At 42.9% G+C, this 22,552-nt stretch overlaps 1 protein-coding gene across 1 annotated transcript in view; it reads right to left on the reverse strand.

Annotated features, from left to right (window-relative positions):
* LOC126155401 (chymotrypsin-like elastase family member 1) overlaps window positions 1-22,552 on the reverse strand; it is a 129,059-nt gene that overhangs the window by 15,290 nt on the left and 91,217 nt on the right. Inside the window, exons 3-5 of the mRNA XM_049916225.1 lie at window positions 16,120-16,286; window positions 11,810-11,908; window positions 2,703-2,812 (exon numbers count right to left, since the gene is read on the reverse strand). Coding sequence (XP_049772182.1) covers window positions 2,703-2,812; window positions 11,810-11,908; window positions 16,120-16,286 — 376 coding nt within the window. The remainder of the gene's footprint in view (window positions 1-2,702; window positions 2,813-11,809; window positions 11,909-16,119; window positions 16,287-22,552) is intronic.

The raw sequence follows: 22,552 nt of genomic DNA on the forward strand, positions 1-22,552 counted from the left end.
CGTGTGGACTGCCGAGCTAGGTGCTCGAGACAGTTTTCAGAAAACGTGTTCAAAAGTATTTCGAACTACTCTCTGTCTGTACTTGGTAGGTTAAAGTCGCCTCCAACTGGTACTGCATGATCTGAGAATTTACTCGCTACTGACCGCAGACTTTCTTTGAGTAACTTTAGAACTGTCGCAGCGAAATCGGGTGGCCGCTAAACACATCCAGCAATTAACTTGGTTTCACCTACACCTGTTATACGCGACCAGCTATAGCACCTCAATAGCGACAATATTTTTGTCAACTGCAGTGAACACTCATCCTCCTCCTCCTGCTCCTCCTCCTAAGGCCTCTGATCTGTCTGTCCGATGTATGTTCCACGGCTCGTTAAATACCAAGGCCGTAATTCGAACCCAGGTCCCCTGCTCACTGGGCAGATGCACTAACCACAATCCTGGGACAGTGCCTTTGCACAGCTGCATGGACTGCCCTAGCACATCTCTCTCCTCAATCCAAATTCCAATTCACGTCTCAGCCTATTTGATATCCCCCCCCCCCCCCCCCAAACTCGAACAGCTCTCCACTGTATTGTAAGATCATCTCAGCATCGAACGAAATGTGGGATGCTGCAGGCAGAGGTGCTCTAATCAAATGAATACTGCTGAGGTACTGTTCCAGTACACTGGAGAGCCTCTGCAATGCGTTCAAGTTTAGGGGGAAAATCAAATGGGCTGAGGCATGAAAGGGAATTTGATTTGAGGAGGGAGGTGTGCTAGGGTAGTCTATACAGTTGTGTAAAGCCACTGTGCCAGGGTGGCGTAGTGGTTGGTGCATCTGCTAGTAAGCAGAAGACAGAACTTCGAATCCCGGCCTTGGTACAAATTTTCATTAGACACTTCAGACTGCATATATACATAATACATATTTGAGACTTGAAAAGGTCTGTGAAACCACATAGTTTCATTTAGTATTCAAGAACATGTTTTCTTTCAGGATTCTTGCTTACCCAAGTTGGTTTATCAATACCAGGCGTGAAAAACTTCTAGAGTAACTCCATTGTTTCCTTATCTTCCAATTTTGTTTGTATTTTTTGTCATGCAAAAACATGAAGCTATAGATTTGACAGGACTTGCAAATACGGAATATTTTATACGAAAATCTTCTAAGAATTGTCAGTATTTTGCCCTTATAAACACTTATTATCATAAATAAACTTTTCGGTGAATTGTGGAAAAAATATGAGGGACAGATTATCACAGAAAACACTCAAAACGAAGCAGAGAATGACCCAAATCCAACACCACGCAACCGAATGGCGCAAGCACTGCAAGTTCTGAGATTCACATTGCTCTGGATACATCCGTAATAATGTTAATAATGTATCAAACTAAGAATAAAGGAGGCGCAACAGTACTGACAGGCTCCTAACGGAAGATAATAGTTTACGCTCTTCTCTTTTTTTAAAAAAAAAAAAAAAAAAAAGCTCAGAAGCCCCGTCAGATCATAAAAGGTTGCACGGACTTAGACACAGTGGTCCATTTCCTGATGCGTTTTGGGCTCCGTCTTTAAGAACCAAAATGCGATCAAGAATCAAAGACCTATCTTTCAAAGTGAAGAGACGAGAAAAATTTGAAACACTGCACCCTAGAAAGTCGCTGAAAATTAAACTGACAACTGAGTGTTTGGGGGAAGGGCAGTGGTTCCTTGATGTCATGGATACTGTTCGGATTTTTCTCAATTAGAAATCGGCTCTAAAGCACCAGGCGTTTGAAATGTTATACCAGTCAGCAATGCAAGTTACCAAACCGCGGAAACCACATATAACACATATGTGGACATTGGTGTAAGTATATTGCTATCACTGTAACGTCGGTTGATGTGAACCTGATCTGAAAACACTACATTTTAGTTTGCAGCAACCTGTCAAAGTGTAAGATATGTCCTTTAACAATGTGAGGCTTTTGAGGGTTCTGACTGATGGAAATCTGTACCATAGAATTCGCACCACCAATAGACAGTGTTCAACTGCTAATGCAGGCAGTTCTACATCCACTCCTCTGCATGGAATCACAATAGCTATAATTTTCTTGAAAATAATTTTCCAGCATACATTTTTTTAAACATTTAAAATAAAGTCTTTAACGTTTGCCTAATTTCTTTCAATTAAACATTATCAGGCAACGTAACACCAACAATTAATTACTCTTATAGCATGTATGACCTTCACAGCAGAATTGAGCAGTAACGTTTGATTGGGTACCTATAAGAATGAATCTGAATCTTTTTTGGAAAAGGCACAAGTATAACACATGTGGAGATCATACGCGGAGTGAAAAAAGCGCAATCCATTTCCGGGTTTTGTCCTTGTGCCAGCATACATAACACATTAAAGTAACCAGCGTAATTATTGAACTGAAAACACACTTGGCATGATAAATGTAGTATGCTTAACTATGAACACATCGTTTATGACTTTGCTTCTCATGTTGCAGTGACACCAGAGTGGTGTCTCTTCCATATCCACATTCTTGAAATATGAAATCTTGACTTAGTTCTTTCTGTTGGAAATTACATTAACTGAACTGAGGGTAGTGTGTGGCTCGTAGTATTCAATTTTTTCTTATATTATTTTTTTTAGTATGTAGGTGTGCTATTTGTAATTTCCATAAAGGTGCATCACAGAAATTATTTGGCACGCCATACGCTTTTCTTTACTCACTGAACAGAGCGCCTCTCCGTAGCGCCCGACACCACAGTACGACCATGCAGGGCTGCAAATCGCCACTGAATCGAAGTATGCATACCACAGTGTCTGCGAGCCTGCACCACCTGGGAAAACCACGTATCATGTTCACAAATACATAGTCGGATTTTTAAAAAGGAGTATAGCTATGTATGTTTTGGCTCTAGTTCGCGCTTAAACGACCTCGGAAAGTACAAAGGGGAATGAAGTCACACTTGCAAGTAGCCTAGATCACACACACACACACACACACACACACACACACAGGTTGTGTAATTTCCCGCCTGTCTGATGATGATGATGATGATGATGATGATACTGAAGAAGATGAGGTGGGGTTGTGAAAGAAAACCATAGTAGAGACAGGAGATAGATTGGCAGCATCATTTTTGAGTAAACCAACAGTTAAAATGTGTCATACTGAACACAGCGTCAGATTTGATTCGACATCAAAAACGTAGATGGCTGGTGATTGATATTGATGGGAACAATTCCATAATTCACAGTGTAAGATGCCCGGGAATGAGAGTATTATGTAATACATTGTTTTCTCGAGTTATAAGAAGTAAATGGTTTAAGAATCATGAAAGATGATTGGTTTTAAGAATCGTGAAAGGAGGCTGTACACGTGGAGCAGACATGGAGAAACTGGAAGGTATCCAATTGATTACACTATGTGATCAAACGTACGCGGACACCTGGCTGAAAATGACTTACAAGTTTGTGGCGCCCTCCATCGGTAATCCTTGAATTCAATACGGCGTTGACCCACCCTTAGCCTTGATGGCAGCTTCCACTCTCACAGGCATACGTTCAATCAGGTGCTGAAAGATTTCTTGGGAAATGGCAGGCCATTCTTCACAGAGTGCTGCACTGTATCAATGTCGGTCGGTGAGGCCCGGCACGAAGTCGGGGTTCCAAAACATACCAAAGGTGTTCTATAGGATTCAGGTCAGAACTCTGTGCAGGCCAGTCCATTACAGGTACGTCACTGTCGTGTAACCACTCCGCCACAGGCCGTGCATTATGAACAGGTGCTCGATCGTGTCGAAAGATGCACTCGCCATCCCCCAATTCCTCTTAACAGTAGGAAGCAAGAAAGTGCTTAAAACCGGCCGGTGTGGCCGTGCGGTTCTAGGCGCTTCAGTCTGGAACCGCGTGACTGCTACGGTCGCAGGTTCGAATCCTGCCTCAGGCATGGATGTGTGTGATGCCCTTTGGTTAGTTAGGTTTAAGTAGTTCTAAGTTCTAGGGGGCTGATGACCACAGATGTTAAGTCCCATAGTGCTCAGAGTCACCAGGCATTCGCCATGCCAACACTCTGCCATCGGATCGCCATATTGTGTACCGTGATTCGTCACTCCACATAAAGTTTTTTCCACTGTTTAATCGTCAAATGTTTACGCTCCTTACATCAAGAGAGGCGTCGCTTGGCATTTACTGGCGTGACGTGTGGCTTATGAGCAACCGCTCGACCATAAAATCCAAGTTTTCTCACCTCCCGCCCAACTGTCATAGTACTTGCAGTGAATCCTGATGAAGTTGGTAATTCCTGTTAAATTGTCTGGATATATGTATGCCTATTACACATTACGACCCTCTTCAACTGTCGGCGGTCTCTGTCAGTTAACAGACAAGGTCGGCCAATATGATTTTGTGCTGTACGTGTGCCTTCACATTTCCACTTCACTATCACATCGGAAACAGTGGACCTAGGGATGTTTTGGATGTGTAAACCTCGCGTACAGACGTATGACACAAGTGATACCCAATCACCTGACCACATTCTAAGTCCGTGAGTTCCGAGGAGCGCCCTATTCTGCTCTCTCACGATGTCTAATGACTACTGAGGTCGCTGATACGGAGTACCTGGCGGTACCTAATATGAAAAACGTATGTTTTCGGGAATTTTCGGATACTTTTGATCACATAGTGTATACAATGGTAAGACAGAGATTTAGGAACCATGTTTCAAATGTAAGACATTTCCAGGGGCAGACGTGGACTCTGACCACAATTTATTTGTTATGAACCCTAGATTAAAACTGAAGAAACTGCAACAATGTAGCAAATTAAGGAGATGGGACCTGGATAAACTGAAAGAACCAGAGGTTGTAGGGAGGTTCAGGGGGAACATTAGGGAACGGTTGGCAAGAACAGAGGAAAGGTATACAGTAGGAGCAGAATGGATAGCTTTGAGAGACGAAATAGTGAAGGCAGCAGAGGATCAAGTAGGTAAAAAGACGAGGGCTAGTAGAAATCCTTGGATAACACGACAGATGTTGAATTTCATTGATCAAAGGAGGAAATATAAAAATGTAGTAAATGAAGCAGGTGGAAATGAATACAAAGTCTGAAAAATGAGATTGACGTGAAGTCCAAAATGGTTAAGCGCGAATAGCTAGAGGACAAATGTAAGGATGCAGAAGCACATATCACTAGTAGTAAAATACACACATAAAAAAAAGTTTTGCATCACCTCGGTTCCGAGAGTTCTGGAACTTGTACAGAAAATTGGAATACAGATCAACATAGTCATTGTTTCCGTCTTTTTTATTGCTCATGAAAACTACACATAGCATGTTGTACCACCATACTGCGAGACCTTCAGATTGCTGTACATACCGGTACCTCTAATACCAAGTAGCACGTCCTCTTGCATTGAAACATGCCTGTATTCGTCGTGGCATACTATCCACAAGCTCATAAAGGTACTGCTGTTCCAGATTGTCCCACTCCTCAACGGCGATTCGGCGTAGATCCCTCAGAGTGTTTGGTGGCTCACGTCGTCCATAAACAGCCATTTTCAATCTACCCCAGGCATGTTCGATAGGGTTCACGTGTGGAGAACATGCTGGCCACTCTAGTCGAGCGATGTCGTTATCCTGAAGGAAGTCATTCACTAGATGTGCACAGTGTGGGCGCGAATTGTCGTCCATGAAGACGAATGCCTCGCCAATATGCTGCCAATATGGTTGCACTATCGGTAGGAGGATAGTATTCACGTATCGTACAGCCATTGCGGCGCCTTCCATGACCATAAGTGGCATACGTCGACTCCACATAATGCCACCCCTAAACAGCAGAGAACCTCCACCTTGCTGCACTCGCCGGACAGTGTGTCTAAGGCGTTCAGCCTGACCGGGTTGTCTCCAAACACGTCTCCGACGATTATCTGGTTGAAGGCAAATGCAACACTCATGGGTGAAGAGAACGTGATGCCCGTCCTGAGCGGTCCATTCGGCATGTTGTTGGTCCCATCTGTATCGCACTGCACGGTGTCGTGGTTGCAAAGATGGACCTCGCCATGGACGTCGGGAGTGAAGTTGCGGATAATGCAGCCTATTGCGCACAATTTGAGTCGTAACGGCTGCACGTAAAGCATTATTCAACATGGTTGCTGTCAGGGTTCCTTCGAGCCATAATCCATAGGTAGCGGTCATCCACTGCAGTGGTAGCCCTTGGGTGGCCTGAGCGAGGCATGTCATCCACAGTTCCTGTCCCTCTGTATCTCTTCCATGTCCGAACAACATCGCTTTGGTCCACTCCGAGACGCCTGGACGCTTCCCTTGTTGAGAGCCCTTCCTGGCACAAAGTAACAATGCGGACGCCATCGAACCGCGGTGTTGGCCGTCTAGGCATGATTGAACGATAGATAATACGAGCCGTGTACCTCCTTCCTGGTGGAAAGACTGGAACTGATCGGCTGTCGGACCCTCTCCGTCTAATAGGCGCTGCTCATGCGCGGTTGTTTACATCTTTGGGCGGCTTTAGTGACATCTCTGAACAGTCAAAGGGACTATGTCTGTGATCAAATATCCACAGTCAACGTTTATCTTCAGGAGTTCTGGGAACCGCGGTGATGCAAAACTTTTTTTGGTGTGTGCAGATGCCGCCTACAAGAAAATTAAAGAGAGGCCGTAGGTGAAGATGAGATGGAAGATATTATATCGCGTGAAGAATTTGACAGAGTACTGAAAGACCTAAGTCAACATAAGGCACCGGGAGTAGGCAACAATCCGTTAGAATTACTGATAGCATTGAGAATACCAGCCGTGAGAAAACTCTTCCGTCTGGTGAGCAAGACGTGTGAGACTGGCGAAATTCCCTCAGACTTCAAGAAGAATATAATAATTCCAATTCCAAAGAATGCAGGTGCTAACAGGAGTGAAAATTACCGAACTATCAGTTTAATGAGTCACGATTGCAAAATAATAACACGAATTCTCTACAAACTAATATCAAAACTGGTAGAAGTCGGGAAAGATTAGTTTGGGTTCCTTAGAAACGTAGGAAAACTCGAGGCAATACTATCCCTGCTTCTTTTCTTAGAAGTTAGGTTAAGGAAAGGAAAACAAATGTTTATAGCATTTGTAGACTTAGAGAAAATTTTTGACAACGTTGACTGGAATACTCTCTTTCAAATTCTGAAGGTGGTAGGGGTAAAATTCAGGGAGCGAAAGACTATTTACAGTTTGTACTGAAACCAGATGGCAGTTATAAGAGTCGAAGGCACTGGCTGAGAAGGGAGTGAGAGTTGTAGCCTATCACCGGTGTTATTCAGTCTGTATATCGAGCAAGCAGTAGAGGAAACAAAAGAGCAAGGAAGGCGTTTCTGAAGAACACAATTTTGTTAATATCGAGAACAGATTTAAGTGTCTGGAAGTCTTTTCGGAAAGTATTTTTATGGCTTGTAGGCATGTATGCAAGTGAAACATGGACAATAAACAGTCTAAACAAGAAGAGAATAGAAGCTTTTGAAATGTGATGCTCCAGAAGAATGCTGCAGATTAGATAGGTAGATCACGTAACTCATGAGGAGGTACTGAACAGAAATGAGGAGAAGAGGAATTTGCGGCACAACTTAAATAGAGGAAGGGATAGATTGGCAGCCCACGTTCTGAGGCACCAAGGGATCACCAATTTAGTATTCGAGGGAAACGTGGAGGGTAAAAATTGTAGAGGGTGACCAAGAGATGAATACACTAGGCAGATTCAGAAGGTTGTGGGTTGCAGCAGTTACACGGAGATGAAGAGGCTTGCACAGGATGGAATAACATGGAGATCTACATGAAACCAGTTTTGGGACTGAAGACCACAAAAACAACAACAAGTAATTGATAAGCGAACTACAAATTTTGTTACTTAGTAGTACTGAATATTATACCCACATTTTTGTAATTCGATGACACATTCACAGAGGACAGAAGCAGCAACGGTGAATTACTTCTATTAGTAGTTGGGGTGATTGTCTAGACAATTGACTGATCTGGCATTGTAACATTAGCCAATATGGCCTTGCTCTGCTGATCGTGCAAATGGCTGAAAGCAAGAGGAAATAAAAGTCATTATTTTGCCTGAGGGCATGCAGCTCTGCTGCATGGTTTCATATGGCTTCATGATGTTGGCTTTGTCTTGGGTAAAATTTTCCAGAGGTAAAATAGTTCCTCCTTCAGATATCCGGATGGGGCCGATTCAGGAGGATGTGGTTCGTTGGACCCCTAAATTGGGTTAGGAGTTTAGCGAATTCAAAAAGGGAAATGAGTGGGTTGGAGTTAGATATAGTCGGAATTAGTGAAGGGTGGTAGCAAGAAGAAAATGACCTCTAGTTACGTGAACACAGCGCTGCAAACATAAAATCAAATAGAGGAAATGTAAAAGTAGGTCTGAATAAGAAAACAGGAATGCATTTAAGCTACTATGAACAGCGTAGCGAAAGTATTATCATAGCCAAGATAGACATGAAGCCAGCACCGCCTGAGTAATACTTGTTTATATGCCGTCTAGCTCCACAAATAATGAAGAGATTAAAGGCTTGTTTAGTTAGGTATATAAAAAAGACCTGTCCATCTACAGGGTCTCTTAAACTCTTAACAAAGATAACACTAAATAAAATAAAAAATTACAACCCTTGTAGAGGAGCAGTAAGGTTCTACATACGTCAAGTCATGCACAGATGCAATATTGTAAAGAAGTCCACTGACTGCAACAGACAAGCTTATCTTTGATTTATTGAATTACAGAAGGCTTTTAATAAGATTCAGTTAACAGATGTGGCAAACCTGCTCTATAATCGAATTGTTTCTCCTAATTTAATAAAAACAACTTAAGACATTTGTACTGTCAACTACGTCCAGGCGAAAATTCATTCCAGGTTAACTAGCTGAATACCAGTTTATGGCAGTATAAGACAATGTGACTCTTTGAGTCAGCTTCTTTCTAATATAGCGATGGATGAGACGATAAAGAAGGTATTGGCTGGTACCGGTTATATAATGGGGTATGAAGAAATGTGATCATTATTTTTGTTATGCTTTTGATTCAGTTCTGCTAGCAAACAGTGAAGATACCTTGCAGAAGTTTATATATATACATGTAATGTGCCAGAGAAAACCTTAAATACGGTCATATTTACTCATAAAGCAACTGTATGACACTATCTCTGGAAACAATTACTTGCCAACTGAAGGTAGATGGAAAAATTATTCAAGAAGTAAATGACATTTAAATATCTTGGTACTGAATTGCCCAGCAGTGAAAATGTCGACAAGGAGGTTAGAGCGTAGCAAAAGCAAAGTGGTAGGGTGTTTAAATGAGAAAATTTGGAAAAACAAACATCTAGGAAAAGATGATGCAAAGGCAAGAATTTACAAAATAATGGTGACATGTATTGCTGAGATAAGACCTGAAACATGAAAAATTGAAGACATTTGGGAACCACAGAAGTAAAAATTCTGTGGAGGATTGCAAGTGTAACACTACAATTTAGTGCATCACGTATTTTTAAGCTACTTCATTTCATGAGTTTAAATCCATTTTTTGTAACTGTATGTAGCGATGAATTTTGTCAGCCATTATTGTCTATGAAAATGTAATGTATATTAAAAGAATAAGTAAGAAATAATTATGTCAAATCGTTGTCTTAAACAGTCTGACAATCTAAAGGAATTTATATTGTACGAAGCACAAGAAATATCCTTCATGTCATAGAAGTGAGGGCAGGGTTCAGTTGCAAAGCGTCTGTGGTGTGATACATACGTGTGTGTTGGCGAGCAAATGTTAAACAGAAATTGTGCTGGAAATGGTGTTATAGTATGTGGCAAGGAAAAAATAAGTGATCGAACACGCCTATGGGCACAGTACACATTTGCAAGAAGATTTTGGATTATGAAGAAAACTGTGTGGCTCAAATTTATTCAAGATCTTTGCTAATCAGGAAGAGCCCACTGCCAATAATGAGTTTCAGAATAAACACTACATCGCACAACAAGCAACTCATCGGAATGTAAGATCCAGCCAGTATCCTTGTAGCTGTGTAATTGGCATGTCAACGTAATACTAATTTTTGGACAGTTAGAATGTGTGTAGTCAAAGCATAAGCTTTACGAGTGAAGCTTTATTGACGCAACTCGTTAACCATCTGGAGTAACCTATCCTCCATACCACAATTTCTGAGAAAATCGTGAATGAAAGAAATAGTTAAAAGAAAACAGATTGTGCTAAACTTACAGTTGGTTTTAGTGAAGTAATTATTGTAACAAAATGCAGTAGTAACTACAGTTGTTCATACAATGTTGCACTGCTTACGCAGACAATCAGTTCAAACTAAAAGTGATTAAATGCAATTCATATTTCTATGACAAAAGTGTGATGGCTTTCTTGTAGTCAAAGTAATTTTATGATTTTGTGTTGTGTTCTGTAAATGATATTATGTGCATATGTTTACGTAACATTAATATTAACAAATAGTTGTTTCCGCGAATGAAAGTTTTTACAGCATCATTTGAAAAGTAATTAGTAACGAACAGTAATTAAATTTGGTTACCCATGCAAACATCCAAACAGATAGCATCGTCGTGAGCTACGTAATACGGTACAGTTACTATGAAGTGTTCTAGTCGCTACATACTTCTGCTTTTCATAATTACAATTAACATCATTGCATACGAAATTAAAGTTTCTAATGTGCATATTACACATCTATTCTACATCTAAGCTCGCTCGAGTGCATTTCGTCCAGTTGCCACAATATCGTTCTTGTCCCCTGTGTGCGTGACTTCAAAGTCAATACAATTGTTTATCAGTTTTCATTTTTGCTGGTTTTGGAGCAGTCAATCGTTTTCTTCCTGTATTATAAACTAACTGAAACAATTTAGATGTACGAAATGCATTGATCTTCTGATTCGATGCATTGCTTCCATTAATTACGGAACATTAGGTACACACAAAACCTTCTTATGCAGCAGAGTATAAGTGTGTTACACTGGGTAGACACTGAGAGATAGAACTATACGTGAAACTATTAGGAAAGAATGTAAATTTGACTCCATTATCGCATAGGTACGTGGGAGAAAACATGAATGGAACCAACACATCGACAGGATGGATGAACGGGAGATTGTGAAAAATATGAGAAATACATCACCGGTTCCTAAAAATAGCACAGCTTGTCCTTGGGAAAGATGGGGTAACAACCGCAAGGTAGACTGAAGCGCTATGAAGGAAACATGAGTTAATCTAGAAAAAATCGAAGAAGATTTAATCGTGATAGAAGACAAATTCGTCAGCAGGAAAAGAGGGAAGGAACATTAGGAGAACGAAACAAGAAGATACGGCAACAGAGCAAATGCAGTACTGTAGGATGAATGACTATACGAAATACAGATGCTGCCATTAGGAAAGTGAAAGAGTAGCAGCTGTATGAATATCATGATTTCTGATTGAAACCAAGTTCTAGGCAAAGAAGGGGAAGCTAAAAGGTGGAATGAATATTTAGAAGGATTATACGAGGAAAATGAACTTGAAGGCAATATTATAGAAAGAGGAAGAGGAAGTAAATGGATATGAGACTGGAGATCCAATACTGCGATAAGAATTTGGCAGAGCACTGAAAGACATAAGTCCAAACAAGGGTCCTGTAGTAAAAGAAATTCTGACAGAATTACTGAGATCCTTGGGAGAATTAGCCATGAAAATTATTCCACCTGGTGTGCAATACTGAAAAAGCAGGTACTGACAGGTGTGGATAATGTATTTAATACCTTGAAAAGAAAACGTAGTTTCTAGTGTGTTTTAAGGCTGACCTGTTGTTTGCGATCCCCATCCACAGACGGTGTTTTCCGATCCTTCGAGACTACTATCCACGTCCGAGTAGCGGGGCAGAACGGCCGGCTTGATGTATTCTGCAACGAAATTCAGAAACAAGAGCGACATTTCAAACTGTATTATTTGAATGCTACGACATAAGTTCGCAAATTATATAAAATTCACAAAACATCCGGAACAGAGCGACAGCGTGTAGCTGGCTGGGCGCAAGATCTGAACGAGTGTGGTTGGCTACTGTAATAAATACAGTTGTCTACCAGCGATAAACTTTGACGAGAGATCATGAAGCCTCTTTAACGCTGAAGTATTTTATAGAGTCATAAGTGGCAGAATTAGAAACACCTATCTAGTAACGAGTAGTACATTATTCTGTCTTAGAAGGGACCTCACGAAACTCCGAAAGCTTAAAGGAGCCGTGTTGATTCCTGATCGCTGAACCATAGTCCACAACACACGGTGACCGGTCCCGGTTGGGTCTAAAGTGGGCGCAAGAAACTAGATGGTGTCCGTGGTATGCTCAATAAAGTGAACGTCTGTGACCTTGGGAGGTGGGAGGGGCTCACAGAAGAATCTACATCTACATCTACATCTACATCCATACTCCGCAAGCCACCTGACGGTGTGTGGCGGAGGGTACCCTCAGTACCTCTATCGGTTCTCTCTTCTATTCCAGTCTCGTATTGTTCTTGGAAAGAAGGATTGTCGGTATGCCTCTGTGTGGGCTCTAATCTCTCTGATTTTATACTCATGGTCTCTTCGCGAGATATACGTAGGAGGGAGCAATATACTGCTTGACTCTTCGGTGAAGGTATGTTCTCGAAACTTTGACAAAAGCCCGTACCGAGCTACTGAGCGTCTCTCCTGCAGAGTCTTCCACTGGAGTTTATCTATCATCTCCGTAACGCTTTCGCGATTACTAAATGATCCTGTAACGAAGCGCGCTGCTCTCCGTTGGATCTTCTCTATGTCTTGTATCAACCCTATCTGGTACGGATCCCACACTGCTGAGCAGTATTCAAGCAGTGGGCGAACAAGCGTACTGTAACTTACTTCCTTTGTTTTCGGATTGCATTTCCTTAGGATTCTTCTGCTTTACCGACAATCAACTTTATATGATCATTCCATTTTAAATCACTCCTAATACGTACTCCCAGATAATTTATGGTATTAACTGCTTCCAGTTGCTGACCTGCTATTTTGTAGCTAAATGATAAAGGATCTATCTTTCTGTGTATTCGCAGCACATTACACTTGTCTACATTGAGATTCAATTGCCATTCCCTGCACCATGCATCCCCAAGTCACTGCCTCAATCTGGAAATGATGAGGTCTTGGCGAAAGTACAGGACACCTAATAGATCTTTTTTTCTGGGTTCAACCGTCTTCTGATTAATTCGATGCAGTCCGCTGCGCCTTCTCTCCTATGATAACATCTTCAGCTCAAAGTTGCACCTACTGTCCTCAGTTCCCGTGTTGGTTATTTTCCAATACCTATCTTCCCCTATGCTGTTTCCCTCTACAGTACCTTCTACTACCATGGAGATTATTCCCTCATGTCAGAATACAGGTCTTGTCATACTATCCTGTCTTCTAGTCATTGTTTTGCAGTGTTTCCTTTCCTCGCCCATTCCGTGGAGGACCTCGTCGTTCCTTATCTTCTCAGTCCACGGAATTTTTAACATCTTTCTGTAACACATCTCAAACACTTAGTAAAAAACATTCAGCAGCCTGGACCACATAAAATATTTCCTTATTTAAGACAACCGGTTTCGTCAGAATTTGCTTTCAACTTCATGTGTTAAAAATCTTTTTGTTGTGAAACGTGTTCATTTTACGTTGAACCTCACGCCAAATCTGTCGAAACCAATTTTCTTAAATAAAGAAATATTTTATGTGATCTAGGCTAGTCAGTCCTTTTCAACAAGTAAAACAGATTGCTTCTTCAGTGTTCTCAAAATGAGAAAATTCAATCAGACACTTAGATCTTCTTCTTTTCTGGTTTTCCCTCATTCCATACAGTGCTGTGCTCCAGACTACCCACAGAGAAGACTGCATTCTTCGCCGTGCTAGTCTGCTTCTTACATCCTCCTTGCTTCATACGTCATACGTTATTTTGATTTTAAGTTAGAGGAATTAACTCACTTCGTGATTCCCTGTTCTGATGTTAAGTTCATCGCTAATCTCATTTCTGCTACTCCTAATACCTCCAGTCTTTCTTCAGTTTACCATCCGGAGTGTTTGCTCATTAGGCTCTTCGTTCCATTCACCAGGTCCTGCATTTGTCGTCAGCGAATCCTATCATAGATATCCTTTCATCCTGATCTTTAGCCTCACACTCGAACTTTTATTTCTGTCACTGCTTTGCGAACAGTATAAGAGAAAGTCTTCAGCCCTGCCTTCTGGGGCAGTAGACACACGTATTATATACACAATGGGGCAGAATGGTGCTGTATCATTTACTGGCTAGTAACGGTGACGGACGTAGCAGGTGCTCCTGTTCTTTGCATGTTAACATCTTTCCACTTGGGAATATCACTATCACTTCTCTCAACATTTACTAGTTGGCAAGTGAAACACATCGTAGAATGTAGTTATTAACGTGCTAGAACAGTGTATTGGGCGTGCACCGACATTTTTGCCACCTGCGAGCATCCCCTGGCTTTTTGTTTGTGAGCCTGCGGTAACATGTGCACTCTCTGATGTGTGCTGACAAGAGGTGCACGTTTGCGTCGTTGGGTTCTGGATGCCATACCGCAGCGATGCTCCTGGATATTTGGCTGTTAATCACTTGAGAATGTTGAAACCTTATCATTCAGTTGAAAAGCTGAACTGTTAAATTCGCCGCTGCCATATCTCCGACTCAGCGGCTATCAATTCAGTTGTTTCTGAATTTGAGGTTACAGTAGCGAGCGTTAATACGACCATTCGTTCACGTTTTTGTGTTTGTTGTATGCGTAACGACACTACAGCAATATCAGCGTAAGCGCGCGCGCGCGTGTTTGTGTGTGTGTGTGTGTGTGTGTGTGTGTGTGCAAAACTTGCCCGGAGAATATAGAGCACTTAGTAAATCCAATAGTGAACCACGAGAAACGAAGTCAGCCCTTACGTGGTGATAACAGTGACACAGGATTGAGTTTCGCGTTAAGTGTTAGCATAATCTAGAGGTTAGTAGGACTGTTACTAATATAATATTATCGTCACCGTAGCAACTGGTATTTCCAAGGCTATGAACTACGTGTGCATACATAATTTCTTTGCACAGAATACCTCTATATTTTCAAACCAAATCGCATCATTAAAAGAAGCTGCTGGTTGAACGAAACTTTACTTACTACCAGTTCCTTGCTGAAGTGTAGCAGAGCTGTATGGAAAGATAATTTTCTGTTGCTGGAGAAAGCATGGAAGTCTTTTGAAGGTTTCCATAGCAACATATATGAAGACCCCACCATACCAATGTCAGGGTCCAAACTACTCAGGAACCTATGGTGCGGCCTAAATTGAATGCAAAATGGATAAGCATTTTCCGTAGCTTTGAATATGACCACGAAGCAGTAGGTGAGCATACTGTGAAGGAAATTGTTCAACAGTGCTCCAAGAGAAGGTACTGTGAGAATGGAATGGTGTCTTGGAAGCTGCAGCTGAACCAGTTAATTGGATATCAAGTATTGATATCGATCTCTGATTGAGAAATGCCATGTTCAAGCATTTTTTTTACATAGAATTTGTTATCTGTATCAATTTTTTGTTTAATTTGTGTTTTGCAACATTTCTGTAATTCTTTTTTTTTTACATTTTCATGTGGCATTTGTAGATCTTAGCCTGCCATACACCGAATAATAACAAACTATTTACGCATATGTTACAGTACGCTCATCGGTAAGGGTCAAACATTTGTTGATCGACAACACATATTTTCTGCAGTAAGTAACTACCGACGTAAGACGCTTAGCCGAAGGATGTACGAGTAATCTATTACTACTGAGCTAGCGATTGTTGTTGATACCAAGTGAGACGAGGGCTTTTAGTCTGATGTTACATGATTTGACAGGAGAGATTTTATCTGTTTTTATTCATCTTGTGTAAGTTCCTAAGATCCTTCTATGTGTTTTTCCTGATAATGGTAGCATTAACTCCCGAAACCTCTCGTGTGAATACTAATGTAATTAGTATTATAGATCTTTGTTGTTGAAGCTGTCAAATAACTTTCAAAAAGGCATTTTATATTGTATTATAGGTAGAAAACAAGCAGTGCATTGCCGAAATGACAGAACTAAAAGGTAATACGTACGGTTGAAAGGGATCAAGCTGGCCGAGTATATGAGGCCTATATCGTGGACCTTGGTGGTGCTGTCGTATCCTGGGTGAATCAGTATCGTGTAACAGTCGAAGATAGCTGCGTAGTCGTCAGAGGTGCTCAAATCCTCCACTCCGAGGTACACCCACCACTTCGAGAACCTGCATAATACGTAATCCATGTCAAATATAGAACAATAATTAAACGCAATGCTGGCCTTCCATTACACATAGGCAACTGAGACATGCGTTTCGCCTAGGCGTAACGAAAGTAACAAAACAGTATAAACTACAGAGGAGTCAAACCTGAGAGTTACTTATTGACATGTTGCGACTTATTGCTATAATGTGAAACGAGTCAGTTTTACAGTCGTAGTGCACTTTTTCAGCGAAACATAAGGTAAGTTGCTGAGCGTTTTTATATTTTTTTCTTGCTTGCATAGAATGATTTATAACTGCATTCATTCTCTCTTTCTCCCTCTCTTAATTTCTTTAGTTTTTGCAATTAAGAATGTTCAGTTCCCCCCCCCCCCCACACTATCGCCCCCCTTCTCCCTCCCTCTCTCTCTCTCTCTCTCTCTCTCTCTCTCCCTCTCCCTCTCTCTCTCTCTCTCTCTCTCTCTCTCGAAGATAAAACAGATATGTTTTCAGTTGTCGGCTGAAGTTAACTTTGTCGGCTGTTTAACTCTTTACGTCATTGCGTATGTAGTCAGAATACCGATGCCTGAATATCTCAGTCCTTTCTGTAACGTACTATGACTGAACGATGCATAGCATAAATCATTTCCCCCTTACTATTATATTTGTGAATGGTACTGTTGTTTTCAATCAGTGATGGATAGTTGACAACAAATTGCATAAGGGATTAATGTATTGTAATGTTGTTGTCACTATGCACAACTATTTAAAATGTTCTCTATACCAGGTTCTATAACGGACCCCAAGTATTATCGCTATTACGCAGTTCTGTGCAACAGACAGCTTCTCCTCAATGCCACAACAAGTTAGCAAACGAAAATGGGAAAAGTGAGCCAACGTTCTGACATTTTAATCGCATATTTGATCTTATCCGTAACACAGGTATTCCATAGCTTACACGCTTAAGAAGACATGCAACATGTTATTTCCGGTTCAAGTTCTTATCAATAAAACACCTAAGAATTTGGAATACTCTGTTCGATTTATTGATTCAGTCGATGAATTATTTCTAACGGTGTGGTCAGTCATTATGCGGTACTAAATTGATTGTGCAATGTTTTATCTAAATTCAGTTACAATCAATTTGCTGCGAACCAATTGTTTATTTTCAAGAACATATTGTTTACGTTTCCAAATGTTGAAACTAGTCCATATTTGAATAATCAGTAATTTCTGCTTCGTGGGTACGTAATGGAAGAGCACTTACACACAAACAAAGCAAAATAGATCCAATATCGATACCTGTGCTACACTTGTAGACTGCCGTTGCTGAAAAAATTAGCTCTCTTCAAATAATAGAAAGTTAGAAAAGATGTGATATATCATCCAGTAAAGACATTTAAGGTATACATTTCAATAATATGACCATAGGTGCTGAAATGGGAAGCATAACTTCATAACAAAAATGATACTCACAGGATAAAGTGCAGGGAAGTGATGTATTACTGGGTGTAATAATAAGTGTTCTGTAATATAATTCCCATTATAGATGTAACAAAAACAAAGGCCAAAACAGAAGTGAATGTGACTACTTAATGTGAACCTACAAGAAAAAATTTTGCACTTCCAGATGGTATACTGTCACTCTTGCTCATAGAACATACTGTTATGAAAAATTTTATACATGTGTTAAGCACAGACGAAAAGATACTACATAATGCAAGGATATATGACAAAAACATCCAAGAGTCGGTGGGAAACAGTTGACTGATCATTCTACGTCTACATACATCTACATAAATACTCCACAAACCACAGTACGGGCCGTTGCGGAGGGTACCCCATAGCACTACTGGTCATTTCCTTTCCTGTTCCACTCGCAAATAGAGTTAGAGAAAAACGACTGTCTATATGCCACCGTATGAAACCTAATTTCACATATCTTATCTTCGTGGTCATTATGCACAATGTACGTTGGAGGAAGTAGATTCATTCTACAGTCACCTTTGGGAAAAATGCTGCAAATTGTGAGCTCTGCATGCACCCTACGCTCGAGACCAGCAGCCTCCATCACTTCCACCAACCACCTGTATGAACTGAGTATGGCTTCAGAACCCATGCGACAGGTGTCGTTGATGCCGACGTCAGCCACAACTTGCAGACGACTGTACCCTGCAGGCTCGATAGTCGCAGGCAAAGCCACCTCTAGATCATGGATGAGGTCCTCCGGCAGACATACCAAGTGCATATTGGCTTTTTTTTTTCAGCCTGAACGCAATCTGACCGAGGAGCTCCATAATGCGCCTAAGGTTGGAGCTCCCGGTAGCTAGTAATCTCCCCCCCCCCCCCTCCCGGTGCCTGCTCGGACCCTACCCTGCTCTGCTGAAGGAGCCCGCCTGTACACTCACAGGGTGAATGGGTGAAACCAGGAGGCCAGTACCCCACATTTTTTATCAAAGAAAATCACCAAACAGCTGTATGTTTTGAAAAGTTATTTTATTTAGACAGTCACTTTCGGCATCTCAACAACGCCATATTCATTCCCCATGGGCATTTCATGTGTAGATAGTCAGATCTGTCGACACTTGGATACTGGGCCTTCAGTATCTAGATACTGTGAATTCATTTTTGGAGTATTTCCTTCGAAGACTTGACAAAGATTGACCAGTTGAGTCCAGTATGCAAGTATCGACATATCTGTAATTAGATGAAGAGCATATGGGACCTGTAGATGGTTATTGAGATGCCGAAACTGGTTGTCAAAATAAAATAACTTTTCAAAACATACGGCTGTTTGGTGATTTTCCTTGGTAAATATTTGACCTGCCCCTGTCCCGTATTTATGATGGATCAACATGTGGTTTCTACATTGGCCCTTTGCCTCAAGCGACATGAAGGCGTTACAACCCGCCATTCGCCCCGGTAGCTGAGTGGTGGAGAGATGGAGAGACACGACGGGAGCTGGACCTCCAGCACAGGAACTGGGCCGACGAATCCGATACTGACCCCCACACCGACGACGCACCCGCAATGGCGAGTGCTGCGTCCACCGGATGTTAACCGCGCAGAAGATGCAGACTGACGCACAGACAGCATGTCACCGGGCAGCAGCACACAAATTAACATAAGCGTTCATGTGCGCTTTACGCACTGAGGAACAGCGGCAGGCATATCGAACAGCCTCTATTAATATTAATACGATCAGAACGCCTGTCAAATTGCAATTATTACGAGACATGTTGCATGCGTCAGACGTCGACATCGTTCTGCTGCAGGAAGTATGTGTTGAGAGCTTCCCCGACCTCTATGAGTACGATACGTACATTACACCTACTATCGACGGCGGCAGCGGATACTTCTACGTAGCGGCATAGTAGCCGAGGACGTGGTGTACCTGCCGTCAGCGCGAGGACTAGCGCTCACAGTGTTGGGAGTACGGGTCGTTAACATTTACGCACCGTCGGGGTCAGACAGACGGCGCGACCGATCCCGATTTTACGCAGAGGAGATTGCAACACTATTCTTAGGTCGGTATGAACATGTCTTATTTGGAGGCAACTTCAACTGCGTGCTCGCACCAAAAGATCAACACCCCCGTTATACTTCATGCCCGGAGCTATGGCAACTCATACTGGACATGAATCTCATTGATACATGGGAGCAGATACATGGCGACAGACGTGGATACACCTACGTCACGAGTCACTCTGCAAGTCGTCTCGATCGCATTTACGTAACACGTCGTCTCGAACCTGCGATCCTCGATGCGGAATTGTGGCCTGTCGCCTTTTCAGATCACATAGCATATATATGCACGGTCTCCCTGAGTCGTCAACAGGTGTGGAGGAGTCGCAGTGTTTGGAAACTGAATACAGCACACCTTAGGGAACCTGAGTGCAGACGCTTAGTCGAAGACACTTGGCATGTGTGTGAACGACGCCTCCCGACATATCCGACGACGTTGCAGTGGTGGCTGGAATGCGTTAAGCCTGCATTGCGCCGAGCGTTAATTGCATACGGAAGAGAGCAGATGATGTGGAGGCGGTACACGACGGAATTTTATTTCACGATGCTCCGCGAACTATCTGTACAAGCACCTTCACAGGAGCGTCGTGCCGGTATAAAACGAGCACAGGCCCAAATAATTTCCATAACGCGCCGCCGACTGGAGGGTGTCGCAATCCGTGCAAGGGCCTTTGAACGAGTCCGTGGAGAATCCCCGTCGATGTATCACGTTATTAGAGAAAAACAACGTAGCCGCAGAACCTTAATACAGACGGTCGTACTGCCAGATGGTCGCCGCATGACAACGCAAAAAGACATTGCCAACGCTTTCGTGGAACACTACGGTCATCTCTATGAAGAAGCGGAACACGATCAGGCAGCCTTTCATGAGGTCCGACGAACGCTCTCCGCGTGTCTCGACGAGTCGGCCAACCTGGAGTTAACAGGTGAAATCACAGTTGACGACGTAATGGAAGCGATTGATAAGGGAGCGTCGCACAAATCGCCGGGGCCCGACGGGTTTCCGTTAGAGTTCTATCGTACATTTAAAGATCTCATGATTCCACGATGGACTGCCATGTACGGCGAATTGATGTCTCCCAACGTGCCTCTTCCACCCTCCTTCGTGGAAGGAATGATCATCCCCATCCACAAACCATCTGGCGGCACAGGGATACAGGCCTACCGGCCGCTGACCCTTCTTAATTGCGACTACAAGATCTACGCCAGGATACTTGCAGCACGCTTTAAACGCGTTATACGACAAGTGATTTCACTCGACCAAACCCAGCTAGGAGGAGCTAGCAATATACAAACGGCACTCAGCGACTACCGCGATGTTATCGCACTGGCATCGACATGTCGTCTCCGGGGTGTATTGGTATCGATAGACTTCGATCGCGCATTTGACAGGCTGAGTCATGCTTATCTCACGGACGTGATGATGAAAATGAAGTTTCCGGAAAGTTTTATCACCGTCGTCATGCGACTACTCCACGGAGCCGCATCCAAAGTGCTCATCAATGGACGCTTGGTGGGGCCCATCACCATCTCACGATCTGTCAGACAAGGGTGCCCGCTGTCAACGATATTGTATGCCATCGCTGTCGAGCCGCTGCTTTGCGGGCTCCGGAATCGACTCCAAGGAATGACGATAAGGCACACCAAGTTTGTATGCCGAACATACGCAGATGACCTAGTGTTTTTAGCAAGGCAGGAGCGGCCTTGCATTGGGTTAATTTGTATTGTATGGCTACGGGAAGTCGCCTGAACATGGCAAAGTCGGGAGCGATGAACATCGGGAGAGGACTCCCAACAGGAAGTGTAGCACCATTACAGCCGATCAACAAGATGAAATGCCTAGGAATTATCTTCACTACCAACGTTCGACGCACGGTGGCACTGAGTTACAGAAATCTTCTGCAAACAATTCGTGCGAGTGTCCGAAGTCACAGGTTAAGGGCACTGGATGTGATACAACGGGTCACCTTTGCCAACACTTATCTAGCCTCTCGCATCCCCCACCTGGCACAAGTTCTTCCTATGCCGGTGGTGTTGGCCCGCCGAATCCTGGCGGCACTCGGATATTTTGTGAGCACAGGTCTGCTTTTTAAGGTAGGGTACGAAACCCTCACCCTTCCTCGTAGTCGTGGAGGTCTTGGACTAGTCCCCGTACGCGACCGAGCAGTGGCTATTTATGTAACCACAATGATAAAGATGTGGACACGACACCAGACAAGTCTGACGGGCAGCTTGATAGACGAACTCGCTCCACCTTCTCTTTCGGCTCCGGTAACGGTGGCTCACATCTCACCATCGCTTGCCCATATGCGAACCTTCTTTGTGGAACACAGTTATGTACATATGGAACTACCGACTACCAGGACGGCAACGGCACGTGATATATATCACATCTTCACTCGACGACGGCCGAATAATCCCGTAGAGCGCCGCCAACCAACAGTTACGTGGTCAGTGGTATGGCGTACAGTGCACCACCCACACCTCGATACGGGAACGCGCGCATTGTGGTATCAGGTGGTAAATGGGAAATACGTGACTCGTTCCAGGTTGCATACAATTCATATGGCGGACGAGCCACTGTGTCCGCAGTGCAATGTTATAGACACTGAGGAGCATCGCCTGATATGCGGTCCTTCGGCGGACGTCTGGTGTTTGGTTAAAAAAATGATCGCCTTCCTCCTTCGGGTGGGGCCGCAAACAATAGAACCACGCACACTACTTCTCCCAGATAGGACATATTATCCCCGAACGAAGACAAACGC

Source organism: Schistocerca cancellata, chromosome 2, assembly GCF_023864275.1.
Source record: "Schistocerca cancellata isolate TAMUIC-IGC-003103 chromosome 2, iqSchCanc2.1, whole genome shotgun sequence".
In the NCBI taxonomy this organism is placed as follows: Eukaryota; Metazoa; Arthropoda; class Insecta; order Orthoptera; family Acrididae; genus Schistocerca; species Schistocerca cancellata.